Genomic DNA, 24,241 nt, shown 5'->3' on the forward strand with positions numbered 1-24,241 from the left:
AGGAGTGTTCACAGCAGTGCTGGAAGTAGTCCAAATCTCCAAGAGAAGTTCCATGTTCCTACAGTGGAGTCCACATCACAGGATAAAATAATGAATTACATCTGCAGGAATCTCTCAGACAGAATGCTAAGCTCTATGTCAGATCACTGAAGAGAATGCCTCCATTTATATGATGCTCAAAGGGTTGTATTACTAAGCAGTGCATGTTTTAGGGATTCAGGTACATAGGAGAAAAGCATAAAGGAAAGGTAATGATGAGCCAAAATTCAGGATAGCAGGTCCTCTGAGGGGAAGGGACAGAATTGTTATCTATCCAAATTGGAAAGTGACAAAGGAACCTTTGATAATTATATTTTAAACTGCCAGATCAGTACCTGAATATAAGTTACTGTTATCCTTTATAGCATAATTATTTTCTATATTCATTAAATCTTTAATAAAGTTAATTTTTAACAAATATAAACCCAACCAGGTGTTGTAATAACCAGGTGTAGGTAATCATGGTGGGAAATTCTTCAGATTCCAACTCTCTCCACAAATTTGATTTTTCCACAGGATATGACATTGCCATTTTAAAACTGCCAAAGTAAATTTGAAGACGCAGGATCAAAACCACATTCCAGTGGGTCCTGAATATGCCAAGCACTCTTGTGCCCATCTTACGTCTCAGCTCCCCCCAACCCGGCCAATCCTATCTTGTCTTGGCCTCTCCGTGAACAATACTGCAGAATCCAAACCAGAGATGACCTGGGCTTAGGAAACAAGGGAGCCTTGAGTACTGATAAACACCACTAACCAGGACCCCTGAGTACTGAATAGCCTCCTCTGAGTGTGACACAAACTTCATCCTGTTGTTGACACTGCCAGATGACACTCCATCTGGCCCATCCCTGAAGGTTGGAACTGGCATGGGTGCTCAGTGGAGACTTCGGAATGTCAGGGTGGTAACAGCAGGTGCTTATGCATTGGATGTTGTATCAGTTGTGTCAGTGTGCTGGTGTGCTTCAGCATTCAGCACTAGACAAGAACACCAGAGAACATGGAGAAATGGAACTGTGAGGAGTGAAGAGGGGGGTAGAGAAGATTAGAGCAAGTGGTCCCCGGAAGGGAGGAGAACATTCAGGATTTGCAGAAGAAAATCTGCCCTTTCATGGGAATCAGCTTCAGTAACCTTTTATTCGAAGCCATCTTAAAGATAGTGCCTCAAATTACATGCATGTGTATTCTTTTTTTTTAAAACATTTATTTGTGTGTATATATGTGCTCACCCATGTCACAGTACATGTGTGGAGGTCAAAGGACAACTTTCAGGAGTTGGTTCTTTTACCATGTAGTTTCTGGGTATCAAATTCAGGTTGTCAGGCTGGGCAGCAAGTACCTTTAGCCACTGAGCCATCTAGCCAGCCTGTGTCTTTCTATATTTTAAGGAAAAGAACTTTCTACTTTGACTTGCATTTTAAAATCAGGCCAATAAATGGCCTTTGTCCACAGAGCCTTAGCAAATCCTGAAGAAGCACAAGCATTGGGTGTTTATGAACAACAGGTATTGAATATAGTGATCACCAGTATCTTCAATATTAAATATTATGTTGGTGGAAAGTCTATTCTGGGTTGCTTACAATCTCCTTGGAAGTGATACTTTCACAAATTATTGGAGGATGATCTTTAAGCAGGAAATAAGGGGTTCCAAATGGCTGAAATTTTAATGACTTCTTAGTGCCAAAAAGTTCACATTATTGCTAAATTTATAAGATTTGTACCCAAGTGTTTTTAGTCTACAATTAGCATATGGGAGAATTTCTTAAATTCTTTTACCACTTGATGGTGTTTTGTATATCACATTGTGTTTTTAATCTTTCACAGTCAAGCTTGGTTGTTCATTTTATTTCCTGTACCATAAAGATTGCTTTTGTGTTCTTACAGGAGTTTTTCCTTATCTTTGTTAGCATACTGAAAGTTCCTGTTTTTACCTGACTTTGAAATGAAGTCAGGAAAGTAGTCATTTATTTAACTAGCTCTTTATAGTCATTCCATGTGAACTAACAAACTTTGACAATCAGAACAACTTTTTCCAGATAAAAAACTAGCATTGTATCCAATGAGTTGCCATGTTGGGATGTACAAGTGTCATTTTACTAGTTTTTAGCCTTGTTACTTTTTGGAGGTGACTTAATCTCATTAATGCAAGGAAACCAAAGGCAGCAAAGATTATAAGGAAATAGAGCTAGTGGTGCAGAGAATTCAAAGCTTTATATAGTAAAAACAATGTTTTTTCAAAGAGCTTACAAACAAACATCTTTGTTTATTTAGTGATAGGACAACTACAGATGTCTACCTGGAAGGTGTGATAGGTCTGATAAGATGGTACAAATCTGTCCAAAACCTGGAGGAATCAAGGAAGGGCATTAATGGAGGCAATTACTCTCAGTTAACTCTTAAAAAAACATAACAGACTTGACTTCATGGTAGCCAGAGAAGAGTGGAGTTGGAACGTAGGTGGGCTGTAGAGTGTAAAGAAATCATCTAGACCAGTTACATGTCAGCCTTTTTAAAAAAAAAAAAAAATTATCATTTTTATTTTATGTCTATGAGTGTATTGCCTGCATGTATGTGAGTACATCTGTGTCATGCAATGCTGCAGAGGTCAGAAGAGGGCTTTGGATTCCCCTGGAACTGGAATTAACGGTGGTTTGTAGCTGCCATGTGGGTGCTGGGAGTCGAACTTGGGTCCTCTACAAGAGCAGTCAGTGCTCTTTACCACTGAGCCATCTCTCCAGCCCCAGCCATGTTTTATTTTTAACATCAAATTGTGATTTCCTTTACTATTTCTGTAAGTGGTTTCTGCTGCTTTTCCTTTCAGACCAAGGGTAGTCACTATAGGTTGTAGGCTTCATATCCTGACCATAACACTTATGCTAGCAGCCTTGATCAGGTCGTTTATATTCTCCACCTCCCAGTTTCCTCACCCCTAAAATGGTGGCACTAGTTTGTACTACATCTGAATATCATCAGGATTAAATGAGATTATCATTGTGCAGTGTTAGACAAGGTATCTAGTGTGGTAAACACCCTCTTCATGCCTCCCTAGATAATGTAGGGTTTGTGCAGCTGGCTCAGTTGCCCAGTTTCTGTGAAGCCATGAGAGGCAGGATAGCACAGTGCTCTACAGAGATTGCTTCATCCTCCGGCAGCAGCAGCCTGGCAGTGTTCCCACTCCCTCCATGGTGGGCATGCTGGGAGTAGACATGAGACACAGAAACCTAAGCTTTACCAAGCATTCCAGTTTCTAGGCACTTTAAATACCGGTTCTCCAACACACTGTTGCTTGAGTGAGATTTCTGGAGTTAGTCCACTAGGCCATGTAGGTATGAATGTTGACTTTGCCAGTGACAGTAGGCTATCCTGCAGTTTACTTCATGTGTTATGTCTTGGTTTTTTCGTTAGTAAAAATAGCATGAGCAGCCTAACCTCATTCACTGGAGTTTTTGAGAGGATAAGAGTTACTGCACAGAACTAAAACTCATCTTGGCCAGAGAGCCTTCAGTGTTGGACTGGTTATATTCTAGTTTTTATGGTGATGATTGTGTAAAGTCCCCATGGCTGCTTTCCCAGACACCTGTTATATACCAGTGGTTTACAACAGTCCTCAAATTCTGGAGTTCAGAAGTCCAAAATGGGCCTTTAAGCTAAAACCAGGATATAGCAGGGCTATGTTCCTTTGTGGAGGCTCTAGCAGGACAGCTTCTGCTCCTTTTCTAGCTTCTAGAGGCTGCCATGTGTCTTGGCTTTGGCCCCTCTCGTCTTGAAAGGAGCTTTAGCCAGTCAAATCTTTCCTTAATCATTCACTCTGACATTGATTCTTTTGCCTCTTTCATTTAATAGACCCCTAGGATTCCACTGGATACGCCCAGATAACTTGGAGCACTTTATCTGCTTTACAGCCAACAAGCCAGCTAGTCTATTAGTTTAATTTCACCTGCAGCTTTACTCCCCCTTCACCATGTGAATTGAAGTGTAAGAAGTTCTAGGGATTAGGATATAGATGGATGCAGTACTCCAGTCTGCCTGCTGTCACCACCAGCTTCACCACCAGCTTCAGATGGAGATTTAGTGCTGATTAGTGCTGTTCTCCTGTAAACTTACTTTTTCACCTTTTTCCTTTCTCCTATATTTGCTATTTTTTCTACCTCTTTCTTACTCTCTGACCTTCCTCAGTAGGGGTACTTTGAGAAAATAGACATAGCAGATGAAAATTTGCTTTTCTGTCCACACATACACACTTACCTAAGCATATCCATCTTTTTCCTCTGTCCCTATTAAAATGAAAGGAATGTCTGTCTGTATTCTTAAAATCCCAGCATTTCTCAGCACCCCACTCTACATCTTGAGATTCCATATAAAGGATATCTAGATAGTTTCTCCCCATCCTAAAAAGAAAACCCAGTGCTCTATCTACCTGTTCCTTCTCTTTTTCCCTACCTCCTATTTACTGTCCACCCCCATCACAGATCCATGTTTACCACCTAGTTCCTCAGGTAGAAACCTGGTAACCCATCTTGATGCCACCTCTACTCTTGGCCTGCAATCTATAGTATCACTGCATCTCCCTCCCTGGCTTGCTCTCAGCTGCTGCCATCCCAGTTGAAGTCACCAGCATGTCTTGTCTGGACCACTGCTCTGGCCCATCTCCCCTCTCTCTGTGTGTCGCCTTCTGTTCTGTTCTGCCACTCCAGGAATCTGGTAGAAATGGAAGTGGACTCATGTCACATTCTATTTCCCCTCAAACCCTGTGAATAAAACCTTAAAAAAATTTTAAAAAGCAACCTGTAACCTGTGTGGCTGCTCTCCCACATCAGGCTCCAGAGTCTCACTCCCTGCTCTTGGCTTCTGAGCTTCCCTAGTACCTTGAATCCACCCACAGCTCCTGTTCCATTTTCCCCATTCTGAACCCAATGAGCTCTTGCTTGTCTGTCTGACTCATCCCAAGCTGAGAAGTGCAGACCTTTGACAGGACCAACTCATTTTCTTCAGAGGTTTGTTGTTGCTTTGGGGTTTTGTCGTTTGTTTTGTTTTGTTTTTGTGTGTGTTTAAGGTTAGCCTGTCAAATTATCACTATAGTAATTAGTGTCTCTGGCAGGAGAACCTCTTTCCAAACTACAAAAATGGGCTAATTCCATGTTGCATATCTTGCAGACATAGCGGTGAGTATAATGGAGGAAAATGTAGGAATAACCTTTTTTCATTTCTGGATTCTGAGAGTTTACAGGTTTCAGATAGATCCTGGCAATCTCAGCTGTCTATGTTGTTCAGAGTTATGATTTTCCAGGTTCTTGCCATTCCTTTTTATCAGCTGGTGATGATCTAGCAGGTCATAGACGGTAAAGTGGTGGCATGATGACTTTGTAGTGACTCTTTGATTTCTTGAGACTTTACTAACATGCCTTTATGTATCTTATGTTGCAGACTATTCAGACTATGAAGACAGTTCCCTAGACTTTTTGGAAAGGTGCTCTTCTCCACTAACTCGATCTTCTGGGAGCTCTCTGGCTCCACGAAGCACGTTTACAGAGAAAACTACAACTTATCAGTACCCAAGGGCAATTCTGTCTGTTGATCTCAGTGGAGAAAGTAGGTGTGACTGTATAATGACTAAAACAAGACCTAAGATTCCTCAGTGTGGAGTTGAGAATACATGTACTTTTTGGAGTACCATTCAAGCCGGCCACACAATTGGCAAAGTGACTAGATAACTAATAGGAAAATCCCAGCACTAGATATTTGAAATTTGGGGGCTGGAGATACAGCTCAGCAGTTAAGAGCCCTGGCTGCTCTTGCAGAGGACCTGGGATCAGTTTCCAGCACCCACGTGGTGTCTCACAATCATCTACAACTCTGGTTCAGGGGATACTATAATCTTCTGGCCTCCACAGGCACTTCATGCACACAGTGCACTTACATACATGCAGGCAAAACAGTCATACACATAAAATAAAAATTTTAATAATTATTTAAAGAAAGAAATTTGAAATGTTAAGTTTTTTGTAGTATTGGGAATTAAACCAGAGTCTCATGTATGGTAGGCATGTGTTCTACCACTGGACTGTATCCTTAGATATAAAAATACTTGGAAATTAAATATCTGGTCTGAGTAAGTCTGAAAAGAAATTGTTTTTTTTCTATTGTCTCCCTCTACCTCTTCTACTCACTTCCTGGATGGCTCCATATATGTCCTAACCACTAGGGAGGTAGATACAGCTCCTTTTATTAAAATTGTTCAGTGGATTCTGACATTGAAAGAGAGATAAGTGATGAGCAAGTAAAGAAATAATTCAGAACCTGACTCAAGGCTGAGAGGGTGAGAGAAGTTGGAAGTACCCCTGCTGAATTGCCCAGCCTGCAGCAGTGGTTAAGTCTTCTGCTGTGTGTCTTGTGGTAACTTAGTTTCTCCAGCATTTCTCTACTCTTACTACTCCACCGAAAACCCTTTGCTGTCAAATCATCATTTTCTCTGATAGTGTCATAAATAAACATTACTTTTTTTTCTTCAATAGCCTGAGGAAAATGATGGGCTTTGGCACTGACACTGTTAGAAACACAAACCTAAAACCTGGCATTTAAATCAAGTTGTATATCATAGTCACCCATACAATCTAAGTGTAGTATCTTAAAATGTGCTTACTATTTTAAAATTTTCATCAAACATACTATAAATTTAAAAATTCCTCAGAAGTTGACCCTAGCTTAAGAATAAGAATACAGGGGCTGGAGAGCTGGTTCAGTTCCCAGCACCTACAACCATCCTTAACTCCAGTTCCTGGGGATCTGATGCCCTCTTCTGGCCTTTGTAGGCATTGCATGACACAGTTGCACTTATATATGTGCAGGCAAAATGCAAGCTCGAAGGACTTCGTATACTGTTTTGCCATGCATGGTGGCGCACGCCTTTAGTCCCAGCACTTGGAAGGCAGAGGCAGGTGGATCTTTGTGAGTTCGAAGCCAGCCTGGTCTACATAGTGAGTTCCAGGGCAGCTGGGGTTACAGGGAGACCTTGTCTCAAAAAGGCGAAAAAAAAAAAAAAAAATGCTGACAATGCCAGGCATGGTGCCACAGGCCTTTCTTTAATCATAGCACTTGGGAGGCAGGGGCAAGAGCAGATCTCTGTGGAATCGAGGCCAGCCTGGTCTACGTAGTGAGTTCTAGGCCAACTGGGGCTACAGGAAGACCCTGTTTTAAAAGAAAACAAAACAACAAAAACGTTGATGAAATAATTTAAAAATATGTTTGAAAAGCAGGTAGTAAATTTGTGCATATATTCATGTGTGATTCATGTGTGTGTATGTGCATATATATATGCACACATACTTATTGTTACTACTGTTTTTATTGTATTTTGGTTTGTTTGGGAAGGAGCAAGGTCTTACCCTATATCCCAGGATGACCTTAAACTCTTCCTCTTCCTGTCTTAACCCCCTGAGTGCCTGGGGTGTGAGGTACCAAGCCCAGCAAGGCAGTTAATGCTTAGTTGATGTTATCACCACCTGACTGCATTATCCAACCATATTGCATCTCCTGTGCTTAGTGTATATAGTGCAGTGGCACTTTATGCCACTGACCCTTATGTGCTTTTTCACCAGAGCTCTTTAAAGTTGTTATCTCTGTAGTACAAATAATAAAACCCACTTTTTCACAATCAAAAAAGATCTAGTATATGTGAACATCCAATCAAAAGGTTGGCAAAGTGACTCAAAGCTAGCACTTTGTATCAGCCTCTAGTTGTAACTTCTATAAGCAGGATGACTAGGAGCTACTCACTGTTACTTGACTGAGTGTGCATCAGAAGAGAAAACAGCATACTATCCAAGCTTCAAAGTTGATCTGTTTCTTTGACCAGAGGCAGGTAGTCCATTCACATGTGTTTACTCCATTGAAAAGCTTATACTCACTTTCCATAGCTCCTTCCTTTCTGGTAAGTGTAAGTGACCTAAAAATAGAAAATGGTGTTAAGTATACTTCTCATGTGTCTTGCAGACTTGTCAGATATGGAATTCCTAGATGATTCTTCAACGGAGAGCTTGCTTCTGAGTGGGGATGAGTACAACCAAGACTTTGATTCAACCAATTTTGAGGAATCTCAGGATGAAGATGATGCTCTCAATGAGATTGTGCGGTGTATTTGTGAAATGGATGAGGAGAATGGCTTCATGATCCAGGTATTTGGCTAGTGTCTGCCCTGCAGTTCTGGGTCACTGCTGGTACTCAGCAGGTGTGCATCTTAGTGCTTTCCCTTTGTATTGGCCATGCCACAAAGTATGGTTTCTGCTAGATTGCCATGCTTGCAATTCCAGCAGTAATAGGAAATCTCTTCATTAAGTGAAGACACTTGGCTTGTTTTAGTATTACTCTTCCCTTAAAAGGTATTTATTAACTAATGGATTGAGGCCTTCATGCTGAAACCTTTAAGGTGGGTCTGCCTCCACATGGAAGAGTTGACCACAGCTACTGGTCCTTAATAGCAAGCAGTGTATAGTCACCTTCCAGTGAGTAGAAATTGAAACCTGAATGTCCAGTACTCTCAAAGAAGAGAGAACATTGTTGCAAGAGTTAAGGGTATCTCGAAAAAAAAAAGGGAAAGCATAACCTATATTCTATGATAGCATGTAGGAAAATTTGGAGACAGTGATTACAAAACTGAAAGTATAAGCTCCTTTCTTCTTTGTCAGTGGTGTTCTCAAATTAAGTTGCTGCAAATTTAGTTTCACCACATGAGTATTACCTTAGGAGGCCATTACTGCAGACATTGTTACAAACTGACTTCAAAAAAATGTTGAACTTTAATAAGGTGTTTTGAGGATGTGATTGCCTAGGAATTTACATGGGGGAATTCTGTCATTTTTTTAATCTAAGTAATTTATAAAAACACTTTAATAGATGTTAAACATGTTAATAGATATAATCTAATGAAGTTCATAAAATAGCTATCTCATTGATAAAATTCATCTTAAATCATAATGTGTTGTGTCAAATAGGAGTTGAACTGGTAGTGCAAGAAAGCTAGCCAGCTAGTTAAGGCAGGCAATGCACCTGCGCTTGCCTTGTCTAGCCTTGTTTGACGGTGATCTTTTCAATCAGCACTGTAGGTCTTTTCTGTTATTTATAGTGTGAAGAATGTCTGTGCTGGCAGCACAGTGTATGCATGGGCCTGCTGGAGGAGAGCATTCCAGAACAGTACATTTGCTACATCTGCCGGGACCCTCCAGGTGAGGCCCTTCGCCCCCTGTGTGTTGCGTGACACTGACTCCAGAGTATGAGCACTGTGTGCAATACCTGTACCTCTTGCCTAACTAGAGTGTTTCAGGAGTCTGGGTTAGCATGAGAAGAAGATATTTTTTAAAATTCACTATTACAGGGGTTGAAGATTTAGCTCAGTGGTAGAGCACTTGCCCAGCAAGCACAAGGCCCTGGGTTCAGTTCTCAGCTCTGGGGGGTGGGGGTGTAATTCACTTAATTCACTGTTATAGTATGGCTCTCATAGAATTCCCTACACAAACACATTTCCATAAATGTATCAACAAAGTGATCACCTCTCCAAAAGGGAGATTATGGCTTTTTCCCTTAGCAGCCTAGCTTTTGCCTACTCCCATGTGTTTATTTCTAGCTAGGTTTATTTATGCTGATTTGAGTGGACCACCATTCTCTACATGCAGTCCTTCTGACAGGTTTTGAAGAAATTTCTGGTTGCCACATATCCAGTTCATTGTAGAACACATGGGGTCTCAGATATTTGTATTCCTTTATTTCACTGATGAGGGCAGCTAGAGGACTGAAAGTCATGCACTTGTGTCACAAGAAGTACTAGTAAGTGTGGCAGGCTGAGATGGAAATGGAACTTTTTGATTCCCAATCTGTTATGCTTTCTTCTTCTATGCTGAGAGTCTTCAAGTAGTATGTTCTGAGTGTAGATAGTTCTAGCCTCTAAGACAGAAAATAACCATTTATTCCTAAGTAATTAGAAAATGAACTGTTCCCATTCATACCTACCAAAAAGATAAAGGAAAAAGTTACAGTAAGAAGTTAAAGAGTGGTAAGGAGATGGCTAGATCAGTAAAGTGCTTGGAGGAACTCAAGTTCCGATCTCCAGCACCAATGTAAAAAGTCAAGCATGCCTGTAATCCCAGCATTGTAGAGCTAGAGACAGGAAGTGTCCTTGGGCCTTGCTATCCATCTAGTCTAGCGAATCAGTGAGCTCTAGATTCCCTGAGAGAACCTGTCTCAAAAAATAAAGTGTAATATGATAAAGATGACACCTGACATCAACCTGTGGTCTCAACATATGTGCGCACACACACATGAGCACACACACAAAAGCAAGGGAATTATTCAGATCTATATGAATATAAACAGTTGCTTATTCTTTCAGCTTATATTGTTGACATTTGTTTTTCTTTGTATATTCATTCACTAACAAATTTAGACTTTCACCATTCAGTAGCATTTATTAGATGCCTTCTATTTGCAATTACTGCATGTACTTCATAGTACAGAAGGGGATACAGACATAGGAGCATCTAATTGTAAGAGGCTCAAATTGTTCTTCGAATAGAAGCTATCAGGTACCATAGGCATATGTGGGAACACAGACATGGGGGCAGGTTCTCTGCTTGTTCAACTGTAGCTCTGCTTCATCCTGGTAAGAGCAAGTTAGTGAAGAAAGAACTCCTGTGGTTTCTCTCCAGCTGTCTTAGAGGAAACGTGGCTGATGGATTAAATTTAGATAGTCCATCAGGGTTCTTTTTGCTGTCACTTGGCCCTGAGCACATCCTCAGTGGCGTTGCTTCACCTTACGTGCAGGCACACCAGAGGTACTGAGAGGTGCCTCTCATCAGCCCCGTCTTCAGCATGCTGTCTTACTCTGCTGTGAGTCTTCTTTCAGTTCTTGAGCTTGTCTTATTCCCTGAGGATCTGAATACATAGACTCCTTTATGACTTTAGTGTCAACTTCATCTACAGGTCAGAGATGGAGTGCAAAATATCGTTATGATAAGGAATGGTTGAATAACGGGAGAATGTGCGGGTTATCTTTTTTAAAAGAAAATTATTCTCATCTCAATGCCAAAAAGATAGTTTCCACACATCACCTGCTTGCTGATGTCTATGGTGTGACAGAAGTACTGCACGGGTTACAGCTGAAGATTGGAATACTAAAGTAAGTGAATGGGGCCATGCATTCTTGCGAATTTGTATAAAAACCTAAAGACAAAAGGCAAAACATCAATTAAACATAAAGGAGTAAACAGACCAACAATAAACAGATGCAGGTGGTCTTTTGAAGGTTTAGAGTACTACCCCAGAAGACAGAATATTTAACTGAAGTCTAATTTTTAAAAGTAAGAGAACTTTTTGGATGACAAAATCTATCCACCTGTCCCCTTGAAATTAGGTGAGCGTAGTTAATGGTTGATAGCATCTGCTGTTTTAACCAATTTTAGATCAAATGTTTTATGTATTTACCATGTGCACAAAATTAACTGCAGCTGGGCTGTGATGAGCCCGTATTTTGTGTCTTTTGGGAATGGCATGGAGATGAATAAGAGTCTAGAAGGGGTATGTTCTTTAATCAGCTGGAGATTGATTCAGAAGAGGTAAGGAGCCAGCAGACTCTGGGACCCACCTTACTGCTGTGCACCAGTTATGTTTTAGTCCCAGGCATCCCCCACCCCCATAACATACTAAATAGTCTTTGAGGTCCTGCGCTCATTTCCTTCTAATGCCAATCCAGCATTCTTTAAAAGAATAAGCAAATAATCCTTTTATTATGTATAAAAACAGGATGCTGTACTCATTCTTCACAAGATTTTCTCCATTTGGACTCACTTGTCTTGACTAGAAATTTCCCCACCCACCCCTGTATGCATCCCTAGGTCCCCTCATTCTTCCCTGTGATACCTGATCATCACTCTGCCCTTAACTCACTCTTCACCCAGTGCTACTCTCAGCCAGGCTGCTTTATTTCACAGGAGCAGTTTCTGTACCATTCAGTTCTTTGTGGTTCCCTTCTTGTCTTCTTTTAGTTCATTCTTGAACACTATTGCCAGCATTACCTTAGTGAAGATGCACATCAGCTTGCTTCTTTTCATACCCTGTCATCTTGTTGCCCACTGACCCCAAGCCCTTGCATGATACATACTCTGTTGCTGCTCCTTCCGTCTCCTGCACATTATACCCAACTGTTCTAGCTATGCCAAAGCATATGCCCTGAATGAAGTATGCTTTCTTGGAGAGCCAGGCCTTTAACTCACACTCCCATCCTCCCATCCTCCTACAGCTGTTTTCACTAGCAGTGCCTTTCCATCAGCTGCCTGGCTAGATTTGACCCCACTCTTTTTTTTTTTTCAGTATTTTATTTATTATTTTTATCTTATGTGTATGGGTATATTGCCTGCATGATATAAGTGCACCTGTATCATGCAATGCCCTGGGAGGTCAGAGGTGGCTTTGGATCCCTTGGAACTGGCATTATGGATGGTTATTTGCCACCATGTGGGTGCTGGGAATCAAACCCCTGTCCTCTACAAGAGCAGTCAGTACTCTTAACCACTGAGCCATCCCCCCAGCGCCTACTCTTCTTGATGTACTGCATGCATAGTGGAATTGTGGTTCCTTCTTGGTAGGACTTGAGTTTTTGTCTTTTTGGCCCTAGTGTAAAATGTAGGGGTAGTTACTCACTTTTAAGAGAAATTTGATTAGTTATACGTCACCAACCAAATAGGGATTTATTTCTGTATTTAAAGGTCACATAAGGAGCTGGAGACATGTCCCAGTAGTCAAGAGCACTTGTGCTTTTTTAAGAAAGTCTTCTTACATGCCACAAATTGGTAATTTCATGTGATATTTCATTGAATCCTTACAATAATAGATATAAATAAATCTTGCCTCATTTTAAAGATGGATTTTCTTTTTCTTTACTGGAATTGAACCTAAGACTTCGTGCGTTTGAACTGAGCCAGTGTTCTACCACTGAACTACACCCCTGGCCCTCTGTTTATTCTTTCTTTCTGAGACTGAGTCTCACTAAGTTCCCTAAGCTGACTTTGAACTCACTGTGTAGCACAGTCAAGCCTTGAACTTCCTCAGCTTCTCTAGTAGCTCAGATTATAGTTGTGAGCTAAGATGGGTTTTTCAAAGGGCTGTGTCACCTCTCCAAGCTCTTCTCCAATGGACTGTGGAACCATAAGGCCAATTTGCTGTCTACTGTGCCTTCTACTGGTTGAGAATTTTTAAATGAATATTCTGTGGATATTAATCATTAGAAGCCTAAAAGATAAACTTTATGAACTGAGAAATTATCAGTTGGTATTATTAGAAGAAAACTTATTTGATTGAATTATTAATTTACAACTATATTGAGCCTTTGGGTAGAGTCATACCTCTTAAATATCTTTTCACTTTAGCTGAGTGGAGCCCTGTTTTGCTTATTGCAGTATTTATAATTCTATAGAGCTAACTACTCACATCCTATTCTTGTTTAATAATGAAAGTTAGTGGGGGTGTAAATAATGTACCTTCTTTGGAGACCAGTTATACAGTAGCTAAAATAAAAGCATATGCTATTCAGTAGTTCTATGTCTAGAAATGTGTCTGACTGCAATATTCTAACTTGTGTGCAACAGTACACATTCACACACATCATCTATTAGTAGAGAATTGGTTGACTAGACTAGACTGGCAATTAGCACCATTCAACCACTAGAGTAAAAGCATAGGAAGTCTGTGTGTACTGATGTGGCAAGATGCCCAAAGCATATTGTATAGGAAAAAGGCAAATTGTATGTGTCCTAATTATATAAAAAGAAAACAATGTACACTCCTTTTTAAAAATTTTATATGCATAGGAAAATTCTGAAAGATTATATATCATTTATGATTGCTACAGTAGAAGAGATTTTTTACTTTTTATTTATTTATGGTTGTAATTTTTGTCATGAATAGTTACTGCTTTTTGATTGACTAAAGGTTTTTAAATATGCTTATAAAAGTATGTGTGCCATACAGTGACATGGAAGAATCTGTGAAGAAATGTGTATGTCAGACACTGACATTAATAATCAACAGAATTAAATACATTATTGATTTTCTGCATATTTCTTTAAAATTGGAGAACTTGAATTTTGTATGAAATACTGAAGGAGTTACTGTAAATAGTGTCTTTGTCTTTGTCTTGGGTCCTGACCGCCTCTTCACACAGTTATGAAATTATTACGGTTTTTAACTTGTTACCAGATTTTTTTTCTGAAGTGCCGTTTCTTCAATTTTGTTTTAAGGGATAAACATCATCCTGACCTTCATCTCTGGGCCTGTTCTGGGAAACGGAAAGACCAAGATCAGATAGTAACTGGAGTGGAGAAAAAAGTAACAGTTCAGAACACAGTTAATGTAGAGGGAAAGAAATACATACAGAACCATAAGGAACCACCCATGAGAATGGAAGGAACTTACATTACAAGTGAGCACAGCTACCAAAAGCCACAACACTTGAGCCAGGACTGCAAATCTCTCGCAGACCCTGGGAGCTCAGATGATGATGATGCTGGCAGTTTTGAAGAGGAACCTGAATTTCACATAGGAGATAAAAGCCATTTCCAGTACTCAGCAAAAGAGTTTGGAGCATCAGAAAAGGTAACTGGTTCATGTAGAACACGAGGAAAAGTTGTTAACAGTGCCCACACCCAGTCCCCACGCGTTGCTAATACTTGGAAGTTTTTAAGTACCTGAGTAAAGACTTTTGTTTCATTTCTCTACCACAAACATTCACTTAAACATTGAACTGTTATAATACAGTAAGCTTATTACAAAAGTGTCCTTACAAAAGTGTCCTTTTGCATTTAACCCTTACAAAAGTGTCCATTTTACTAATTTATTTTAAGCTGAATTCTTATGGCTATATATGTATTAACTATCTGTAAACAGGTTTCTTGTTTGTTGGGATTGTCTTTGAGATTGAAATGGCCCTCATGTTTTATTGGTTTTTATTTAGCAACATCATTTAAAATTAGTTCTTTAATTTTCTGCGTTTAAAAAAAAAATCAATCACTGTAAGTAAATAAGTGAATTTGGAAAGCTTATATTTCATGAAATTTGTGAAAAGTATTTTGTCAAATTAATATCCTTCCTATAAAATTAATGACCTGTGGCAAATAGAAGTGCAAATTTGAAACATTCTTGCATTCTTGAAGTTTTTAGAAGATTTTAATCTTCCCTTATTTCATGAATGTGACTGCAACAATAAGACCGCTCTGCGGTTAACTGGACTTCTATGCATTTCTGGCAGTTTCCATGGTTTTCCAATCATTGCTTTACCCTCACTCCATTTATGCCACCAGTTAAAATTTATAGAGGAAGGATATGATTCAAGTTCCCTAATTATGGAAAGGACTTTGTGGCTTCATTTCCTTAGTACATTTTACTGAAGCCTTCTGTGGGACACTCTGATAGGCTTTGGGGAAGGATACAGTATGTACATTTGCTCTGAGGGAGTACCACATGTAATTTGATAATGTGCTGGAGCTTTCGCTGAAGGCTTCTTCAGAGTCAGATTGGTGCATGCCGATGTCTGTGGGTGGTAGGTTCTACTGTATCCTTCCTTTTATGAAGTTGCATTTCATCCATTTCTCTGTTTTCTTCTCTTTTGGTTTGGTTTTCCCAATGATCCTTTGGCGAAGAATCCAGCTTCAGGGAATAAAGCATTTGTTTATAATGATAAAAAGGGTACGGAGGGCCCAGGAAACTCGCATCTTCAGTGGCAGCTCAATCTCCTTACGCACATAGAAAACGTGCAGAATGAAGTCACCAGCAGAATGGACCTCATAGAAAAAGAAGTGGATGGTAATTTAGCAGAGTTAACGTGTAACTACTGTGATGTGCTTAGTGTTGTTATGAAGAACTGTTTAAAACTCGGTTATGGGTTGAAAACTACAGAAGCTCTCCATGCCTGTCCAGCTCCATCCCTTCCTTCACACTGTGTTTAGTACATCCAGGGGCTTGTAGCTTAACACAGGATGGCTGGGTATTACCCTTAGTAGTGTTTTGTTATTGTGTTCATTTTGTTTTGTTCTTAAAAAGAATGGCTATTTATTAAATACTGCCCACCTGTCAGGCTCTATAGAGCACTTAGGGAATATTCGTTAGTTTCATTGACATGTGTTCCTTTGGAAGTAAACATACAGCATTTTAAGCATGTATATTTCCACTTGGCTAGTATTAAGTGGAATTAAAACCAGCTCCTACAAGTTCAGTAAGTAAACCTTATGGTTGCATACAAATTTCAAATGGTTTTCTCTAAGTTTTTAAAAATTTTATCATAACATAGAAGCTCTGAAAAGTAGGCAGAAAAAATGCTATTTTGGATTTTAGAAACTAAAATAGGATTCCTAGATTTTCAGTCCAGCATGTTTCTTTTGCTTTGACTCCTTCCTCCTGACTTCATAGATCACACCTGCCTCCACCCTTTGTTTTCTCCCTATAAGGATCACACTGAATTAAATTGGAGCTCCTCTGTCTTTTCTTTCCCTTCAGAAGAGAGGAAGTGGATACCATTTGAGAAGCATCTTCCATTTGGTTTTAATTTAATTGTAGACTTAGTTTAATGTTCTCCAGAGATTTTTGAAGAAAAGGAAATGCAACTTGACAGAATTCCATATTTTAGGATAGATTTTTCAAAGGAAAAAGTAAACATTTAACATGTAATTGGTCAATTAAATTCTACCTAGAATTGAGTTCACTTGCATATTTTTTTATTGAGCTTTTAAAATGTCATACAATATTTGCCATTCATAGTGAAGCTGAAAAGGACACTGAAAAATTGATGCCTCTTTCCTTTGTTAAAGAGGAAGATGAGGACTTGGAAAATGGCTCAGTTGATGGAGCACTTGTTTTACAAGTGTGAGGACCTGAGTCTAGATCCCTAGAATCTATGTAAAAAAGTAAATAAAAAGCCTAGTATGATGGCATGCCACACCCTTAATCCCAGAAATGATGAGATGGGAGGCAGGTACAGTTAAATGCCTAGATCTTGCCAGTGAGCCCAGCGGCTTGGCCAAGTTTCAGGCCAGTGAGAAACCTTGTCGTAAAAGGTAAAACAGTGCTCACTTCGGCAGCACATATACTAAAATTGGAGTGATACAGAGTTTAGCATGGTCCCTGCGCAAGGATGACACGCAAATTCGTGAAGTGTTCCATATTTTTAGTTAAGAAGAAGAGGTGGAACCGTCCCAAAATGTCCCTTGCCCAGAAGAAACACCAGGTACCTCAAAAGAAGGCAAGTGTCCTCAGAGCTCGGGAACGGGCTGCTGAGAGCCAAAGCAATTTTCTATGAAGATTTTTTTTCACAAAGACAATAAACTTATTGGACCAGCAAAAAAAAAAAAGTAAAACAGTATCCAATTTTTCTTCTGATCTACACATACACATGCATGTGCTTGGGCAAACCAGTGCTCACATGCACCTGCATTTATGCACAAAGAGGAAAATGAAGTAGAAATGATCTGTATCCAAAATAGAAAGTTGAGTGGGCTTAGAAAACTGTTATATCCTATTCCAAAAGAGAGTAAAGGAGACTTTCAAAGTGAAATGTATGCACACACATATTTACAAATGTGTATGCGTGTATGCATATGAAAAAAATGGGGCTAGAAATATAGTTCACTAGTGGAATACCTGCCCTGAGTTCATTCCTCAGTGCAGCCTTGGGGGGAAAGTTCTAAAATAGCAGGTAAAGGTTACCCAGAAGGGCTAGACCCACTGTGGTTAGGATAGAGAGAATTCTAGCTCTCCCAGTGACTTAAGTGGTTGGCCTTGTCTCTGCCACCATTCCAGCCCTCTAATTATACCATCTTCTTCCTGCTCTTCCAGGTGCCATTTAAATTTATTTTTTCTCTCTTCTAGTTCTGGAAAGCTGGCTTGATTTCACAGGGGAGTTAGAGCCACCGGAACCCCTTGCAAGACTGCCCCAACTTAAACGCCACATAAAACAGCTCTTGCTTGACATGGGCAAAGTACAACAGATTGCAACTCTGTGCTCTGTATAACAACGGTGAACAATTGGTGGCAAGAATGTGGCTCTCTTCAGTCGAATCATTTTTTTATTGCTAAGTGGATAGTCAAGAAACTTAGTAATATTGGTCATTTGCTGATTTGTGATATCAGTAGTATGGCAGCTTGGAAGGAAAATGAACAACTTTATCAAGGAAGCCAACATTAAAAATGAATGCGCAAGCCCCAAATGATAGTGTTTTATATGCCAAGGATCAATGAGTAGAATATAATCTGTACTAAAGGAATCACATTGGTAGGATCTTTGAATAGTTGCTTATATGAAGAGCAAGATACCTGTAGAAAGAAATACGGTATGTTAATATAGGTTTTATTAGAAAGATCTGTGTTTAGAAACCAGCATTTGACCAAAACCAAAATGTAAAGGAAATTTAAGTTCTGGAAAATTCTACAAGTTTGCTCTAAAAATTGCCTTCTCAGCAGTTGGATGCAGCTGCAAAGAAATTTAGGTTATTTAAACTTAATTAGGATCATGAGCTGTTTCTTGGGTGATGAATGTATTTAATCCGAAAACTGATAAGAGAAGTCTCATGTTTAGGAAAAACAATTGTGGAATTCTAATTTCATTATGAATGTATTAAAAAAAAACCCAAATAATTAGAATTTATTTCAGGCATTGTGCTCTTTAAAAGCAAAGTGGCTTGCAGAAGGGTTTGATGTGCCAAATGTTGATACTGCTGAAGAGAGGATTTGAACACTGGGGGAGTCCTTCCACCCTATCACACATAATGCCATCAACCCATGAAAGTGCATCTGTCACATATGCCATGTGTGTTCTGTGTAGTTGAATGGCACTGTTCAGGCTTCAGCATACAGCTTGATCCTGGATATACTTGGTGTTTGCTTTTTGAAAAGAAAACAAAACTATAAACCTCAGCTGGGATGAGGAGTGACAAATTATCAAAATCATCTGTGGCTGTGGATTTCTTTTTAACTGCTAGTAGTGGAATACTGGAAAAGCTTCATTTGTGAAGATGAATTTTATTTTTAAAAGGTATACACGTACTCAAAATTTTTAGCTTTGATCACAAATGGACAGATTTGTGAAACCAAAGGCAACTAAGTTGCTGACTCAGCTCTTGCTGGAGATATACATATACATATATATATATATATATGTATGTATATATAATTTTTTTTTTTTAGCCTAGGTCCTACTGTCTGCCAGTCCTTGTGCAAGTTGTATGCACCCCAGTGCTACCTGTGCAGGTATGCACTTGTGAGTATGCTTGTTTAAGTGCTCAGCGTACATATGTACATAATCACATATTTATATCACATATCTAGTTTTATTACTATAGACTATACAAATTGGTGGTTAACATGAAATGTTACCTTTTAACAGACTGTTTTTAAAAATTAAAGATGTATGTACAGGTTTTGAAATTTTTTTAAAAAGGGGGAAAAAGACTGTTAAGAGGAGGCTATTTGATGACATTACACTTGAATATTTTATGCCTCATACTGCTTATCAGTTCTAGAAATCTGTATAAATGCATCTTAGAACTGATAGTGAACTTGAATTTATCTTTGATAAGAATACATGCCACTGTACATTCAGATATTATTTAAATTTGCAAACACACTGTTCTATATGTAAGGTACTGTATGTAAAACTCTTTATTAAAACTATTCCACATATCTAAAACTTCAGCTTGCCTTTTTGCGGCCTTATGTTTTGATGTGAAGATTAAAAATGTGCAAAATGGTGAGAAATTTTGTATTGCCTTTTGAGATTTTCCAACTTGACAAATGTGCCAAAGATCACCATACATAAAGTGTAGTCCTGTGTATTTACTTGTGATACCTAAACTTTGTCAAAGATCCTACTGATAAAAGCTTTAGCAGAGGTCATTGTGGGGGTAGTTGCTTAAATTTGCATATTAAAGTAAAAATTAGTGCCTATATTCCATGTGTAAATTTGCTAATGTCTGTGTTTCAAGACTGATATTATATTGTTGATTGGTGTTTTAAAATAATGACTGATATTTTCCCTGTCATGACTAAGCCCTAAATATTGAATTTACGTCTTCTTTTCAAAAATGGAGCAAGTAATGTCCTTGGCCTAAGAATAGTAGTGTTGCCTTGGTTCTTGTCATATACACAGATGACCTTTACCCTCAGTCATACTCATCATCTTGGTTCTGGTGAACATATTTAAAGGAATGTTCACTAGTTCTTACAGTTCAGACAGGAACTCTGGTACAAAAATCTGAAATGTTGCAGATATGGAGTGGGGATAGGACTCCACCAATGGAAAATTCCACACCTCACCTCGTATAGCAGAGTCATGGACAAAATGTAGGCTCTACACTTATTCTTACACTAAAAATACAATGTAAAATTATCTTCAGGCTGTATGTTTAAGTTGTACCTGGAACAACAATGAAGATCGTGTTTAGCATTGACTCTCGTGGCAAGAATGTGTCATTATAAAATGTAAAGATCCCAGTATCCCAGAAGATGCCAAATCTAAGACATTTTTCTTCTCAAGAATTTCCAGTAATGAATACTAGCCCTACATCTCAAAATTAGGTCACTTTATTAGCAGCCAGTAAATTGAGTGCTTTGTTAATGGATTGCTACATGTATTGCTCTACTTACATGTAGAGGAAAGAGAAAGCTGATTCTTAAATTTAGATTTTTAAAGAATTCACCAGATTATATGCACATATCCGTTTACTATAGAGCATATCATCAGTTGGTTGAAGATTGTGCACAGCTACAGGTTAGAACTTTTCTTTGAGAGAGCAAATTAATTTTGGAGAAGTAAATCCATTGTGAGAAGTGTCAGGTAAGATTTGTTTTTTCCTTTTAGTCATCTAAAGTCACTGTTTAAATGTAAGCAGTGGACTGGAGAAGATGTTTCCTTAAAAGATGATGTTTTATTTGCCATCCAGACAAAATGGAATGAGCCTGGGTGGAGGGATTCCTACTAGTATGTTACTGGTAAATATAATTTGTACTTCCTCTTGGTTGACTGTGGTTCTACTGACTTGTAAAATAATGTACTTTTTTCCTTAAAGGAACTTGGTTATTCTTAAACTTTCAGGTAAAGCCCCTGTTCATAACTGTTTGAATTCAGTGTTCATACTTCACATGTTCAAACTGAAGCATACTACTTCCTCCCTTAATAAACTGAATCTGCTGCCAATGTCACTGTCTCATTTAATATCCTTCCAGTCCACATTTAATGCAAGTGATGAAATGGCTACCTAACTTGGAAGATTGCTTGTAGAGTTAAAATGAAGCTTTTTAAATGAATTGGAAGTTTAGTGGACATGGAGTGTCATCTGTGTGCAAGCCATTAAGTTAACATAGTTGGGGTGGATAGAGAATAAGATCACAGTCTACTGGCTGGAAGCAGTCGCATTCTCCAGTGAGAGCCTAGGCCAAGGAGGCCAAATGAAAGGAGGCTAGTTAGACTCATAGGAAGTAGGCTGTGGGAACTAGATGATGTATATTCAGTAAAACTCTGGTCTTTGTTAAATGTGACTGGAATCTCTAGAGGAAATTTAAGAAATTGCAATTCATTACTAGTCCTATTGTCTTCAAGTACCCCTTAAAGTATAGACTTTAATCCCAGCACTCGGGAGGCAGAGGCAGGCGGATCTCTGAGTTCAAGGCCCGCCTGGTCTAAATAGTGAGTTCCGGGACAGCTGGAGTTACAGAGAGACCCTGTCTCAAAAAGACCAAAGGGGTGGGGGGAAAAGTATAGACTTCTAAGTATACTTAGTTTATCAGGAAGAAAATCTGGGCAAGTCAGTGTAAGTGAAGGGTGGGAGGAATGGAAGAGGGAAGGAGAAAGTAATGTGCAGATTAGGACACTGCCCTGGGTAAGAGGGCTTTGGTTCTGCCCTTTTTAAATCTTTCTAAATGCAAGGGATGTAATTTTCAATTTGTATATATTTACATTATATTCAATTAGTTACAACGTTTTAAAATGTATGCAATTGAATCTGAATACAGTTGGGCTATTTATGCTATTTTTTTTTTAAAGTACATGAGAACTTCGAGGTAACATGGCAGACTAGAATTGCTGTCATGTAACCTGGTGAAGAGTCAGAATAAGAAAAAGACTATCCCTTAAAGAGGAAGAACTTTAGAAATTCATAAAAGTGCTAGAGTAGTTGGAAAGTGCCAGCATGGGCTGCATACTGAAGTAAACTAAACAGAACGTAGCTTGGACAGTGTAGCCCTCACAAGTCTCAGATCTGTTTGCAGGCTTTGGTGAGAGTACTTGTTCTTGCAGCCTGGTCAACCATGGAGAGGAAGCCCATTTTGTCACAAAGGTCAGGATGGGTGCCATCCTGAGAGAACCTGTTTAAAACTGACCTAGCCTGGGTATCTGAGAAGAAGAAACAACTAGCCAGGGTCCCTGACACAGCAGAGTGAGGGACAGACTTAGGAGAGTTTTTGTAGAGTGCTGGCAAGCTGAGAATTCTAGGTGGCAGGAAACTACTCAAACAGCAAAATGTACAGGCTATAGTACCCCTGCCCTTGGTGGCTTGGAGCAGATCTGAGAATAACTCGAGGTTTATAACCCAGAGCATGAGGTCAGCAGGTAGACTAACCTCTGGAACCAACTGTGTTTACTGCTGTAGAATTTTCAAATTCTGAAGATCCAGAAAGTTGTCGGGATGGCAAGTGATCTAAGGGTACCAGACTCAGGTTTCTGCTTCCTGTGAAGATCCAACAGAACACTTACCCACATCCTCTTTCCAGCTGATTGACTAATACTTAGGGGCCTTGGAGAAGTACAAAGACAAGTCCTGTGCATATACATGTGTTAATGTTGTAGTGGTTTCCCCAACTCCAAGTATACTTGGAAGTTGTCCCCTGACTAGAACATTAGCCTCTCCAGGGGATATGACCTGGCAAGTTTCCAAAGAGTGGGAGAACCTGCCTACCACACTGACTGCACTGTGTGACCAGCAGAGGCTCCTGTTACACAAAGAAGGGAAGCTACTTAAGTGGGACAGTTCTGGTGGACATTAGATACTTACCTAGTACAGAATCAATACCAGTGTAAACCACAGGAAAGATGGGTCTACAAGCTCAACTGATCTTTTCTTACCTATGTATAAAACTGGCAGTCTCCGATTTCTGAGAACTCAGAAGCTGCTCAAACACTTCATCTTTTTTTTTTTCTTTCCTTTTGGCCCTTATGTCCCCTTCCCTCACCTGTTTTTTGTTTTGTTTACTATCCTTTTAATCACCTTTACTATGCTTTACTTAATTGTACTAAAAATAATAACCTTGGGGCTGGAGAGATGGCTCAGCGGTTAAGAGGACTGATTGCTCTTGCCAAGGATCTGTGTTCGGTTCCCAGCACCCACATGGAGGCTAACAACAATCTGTAACTCCAGCTCCAAGGGATCCAACACCATCTGGCCTCCCTAGACATTGCACACACGTGATGCATTTACATATTCGCAGGTAAAACATTCATATACATAAAAATAAAATTTAAAAATCAAAAAACTTCATGTTTCTATTTTTATGCCCTGTCATACATTCCTCTGGTTTTATTGTTGCATTTTTTTCATTATTGGGCAATCTTCCCTTTTTTTTTGTCCTGCTTATCCTGCCCCATTTTTCCTTCCTATTATACATTTAGTATTTTGACTATCTTATTAAAATAAGCTCTTCTGTTCTTATTTTTATTCACCCTTTCATATCTGTTTTCAAGCTTTCCCATTATTGGGACATCTTCATTTTATTTGATTCTTTTATTATTATTATTTCTTGTTCTTTCCCTTCCATAACATTCTTGTCTACTCCTTTATTCTTTTATTTAACCTCTTTCTGTCTTTCGGTGCCTCTTTGATTTATGCCATTCCTTTACTATTTCCACTTTCACCCAAAATTTTAGCTTCCTGCCACACCATTAGTTTTTCTATTTTTTTATTTTATGGTCATTTGTGATGTATTAGTGGGCTTTAGTTGATATTAAACAGTATCTTGTATGACTTGATGTTGCTATGTCAATAGTGTATTACTTTTCTGTTGCTGTGATAGAAACAACATGACCAAGGGAACTTATAAAAGGAACAGTTTATTTAGCTTATTGTTCCAAAGGGGCAAGAGTCCATCGTGGTGAGAAGGCATAGCGACAGAGGTGGCTGGAGCAGAA

At 39.1% G+C, this 24,241-nt stretch overlaps 1 protein-coding gene and 1 non-coding gene across 5 annotated transcripts in view; both read left to right on the forward strand.

Annotated features, from left to right (window-relative positions):
* Phf20l1 (PHD finger protein 20 like 1) overlaps positions 1 to 21,259 on the forward strand; it is a 78,346-nt gene extending 57,087 nt beyond the window's left edge. For 3 of the 4 annotated variants that reach the window (XM_008843182.3, XM_017800633.2, XM_008843183.2), the window contains 7 exons: positions 5,464 to 5,628; positions 8,029 to 8,210; positions 9,158 to 9,257; positions 11,008 to 11,203; positions 14,319 to 14,673; positions 15,717 to 15,879; positions 17,938 to 21,259. In XM_008843182.3, the coding sequence (XP_008841404.1) occupies positions 5,464 to 5,628; positions 8,029 to 8,210; positions 9,158 to 9,257; positions 11,008 to 11,203; positions 14,319 to 14,673; positions 15,717 to 15,879; positions 17,938 to 18,080 (1,304 nt within the window). In that variant the 3' untranslated portion in view covers positions 18,081 to 21,259. Of the gene's footprint in view, positions 1 to 5,463; positions 5,629 to 8,028; positions 8,211 to 9,157; positions 9,258 to 11,007; positions 11,204 to 14,318; positions 14,674 to 15,716; positions 15,880 to 17,937 lie in introns of those variants that run through there. The other variant, XM_017800634.2, reaches the window with a different exon arrangement.
* Positions 17,135 to 17,238, forward strand: LOC115072053. Its single transcript, XR_003851114.1, has one exon. It is a non-coding gene; the product is annotated as a U6 spliceosomal RNA (small nuclear RNA).
* Positions 21,260 to 24,241: the final 2,982 nt, after the last annotated feature.

The sequence above is a fragment of the Nannospalax galili genome, unplaced genomic scaffold, assembly GCF_000622305.1.
Source record: "Nannospalax galili isolate Female #2095 unplaced genomic scaffold, S.galili_v1.0 scaffold620, whole genome shotgun sequence".
Classification (NCBI taxonomy): domain Eukaryota; kingdom Metazoa; phylum Chordata; class Mammalia; order Rodentia; family Spalacidae; genus Nannospalax; species Nannospalax galili.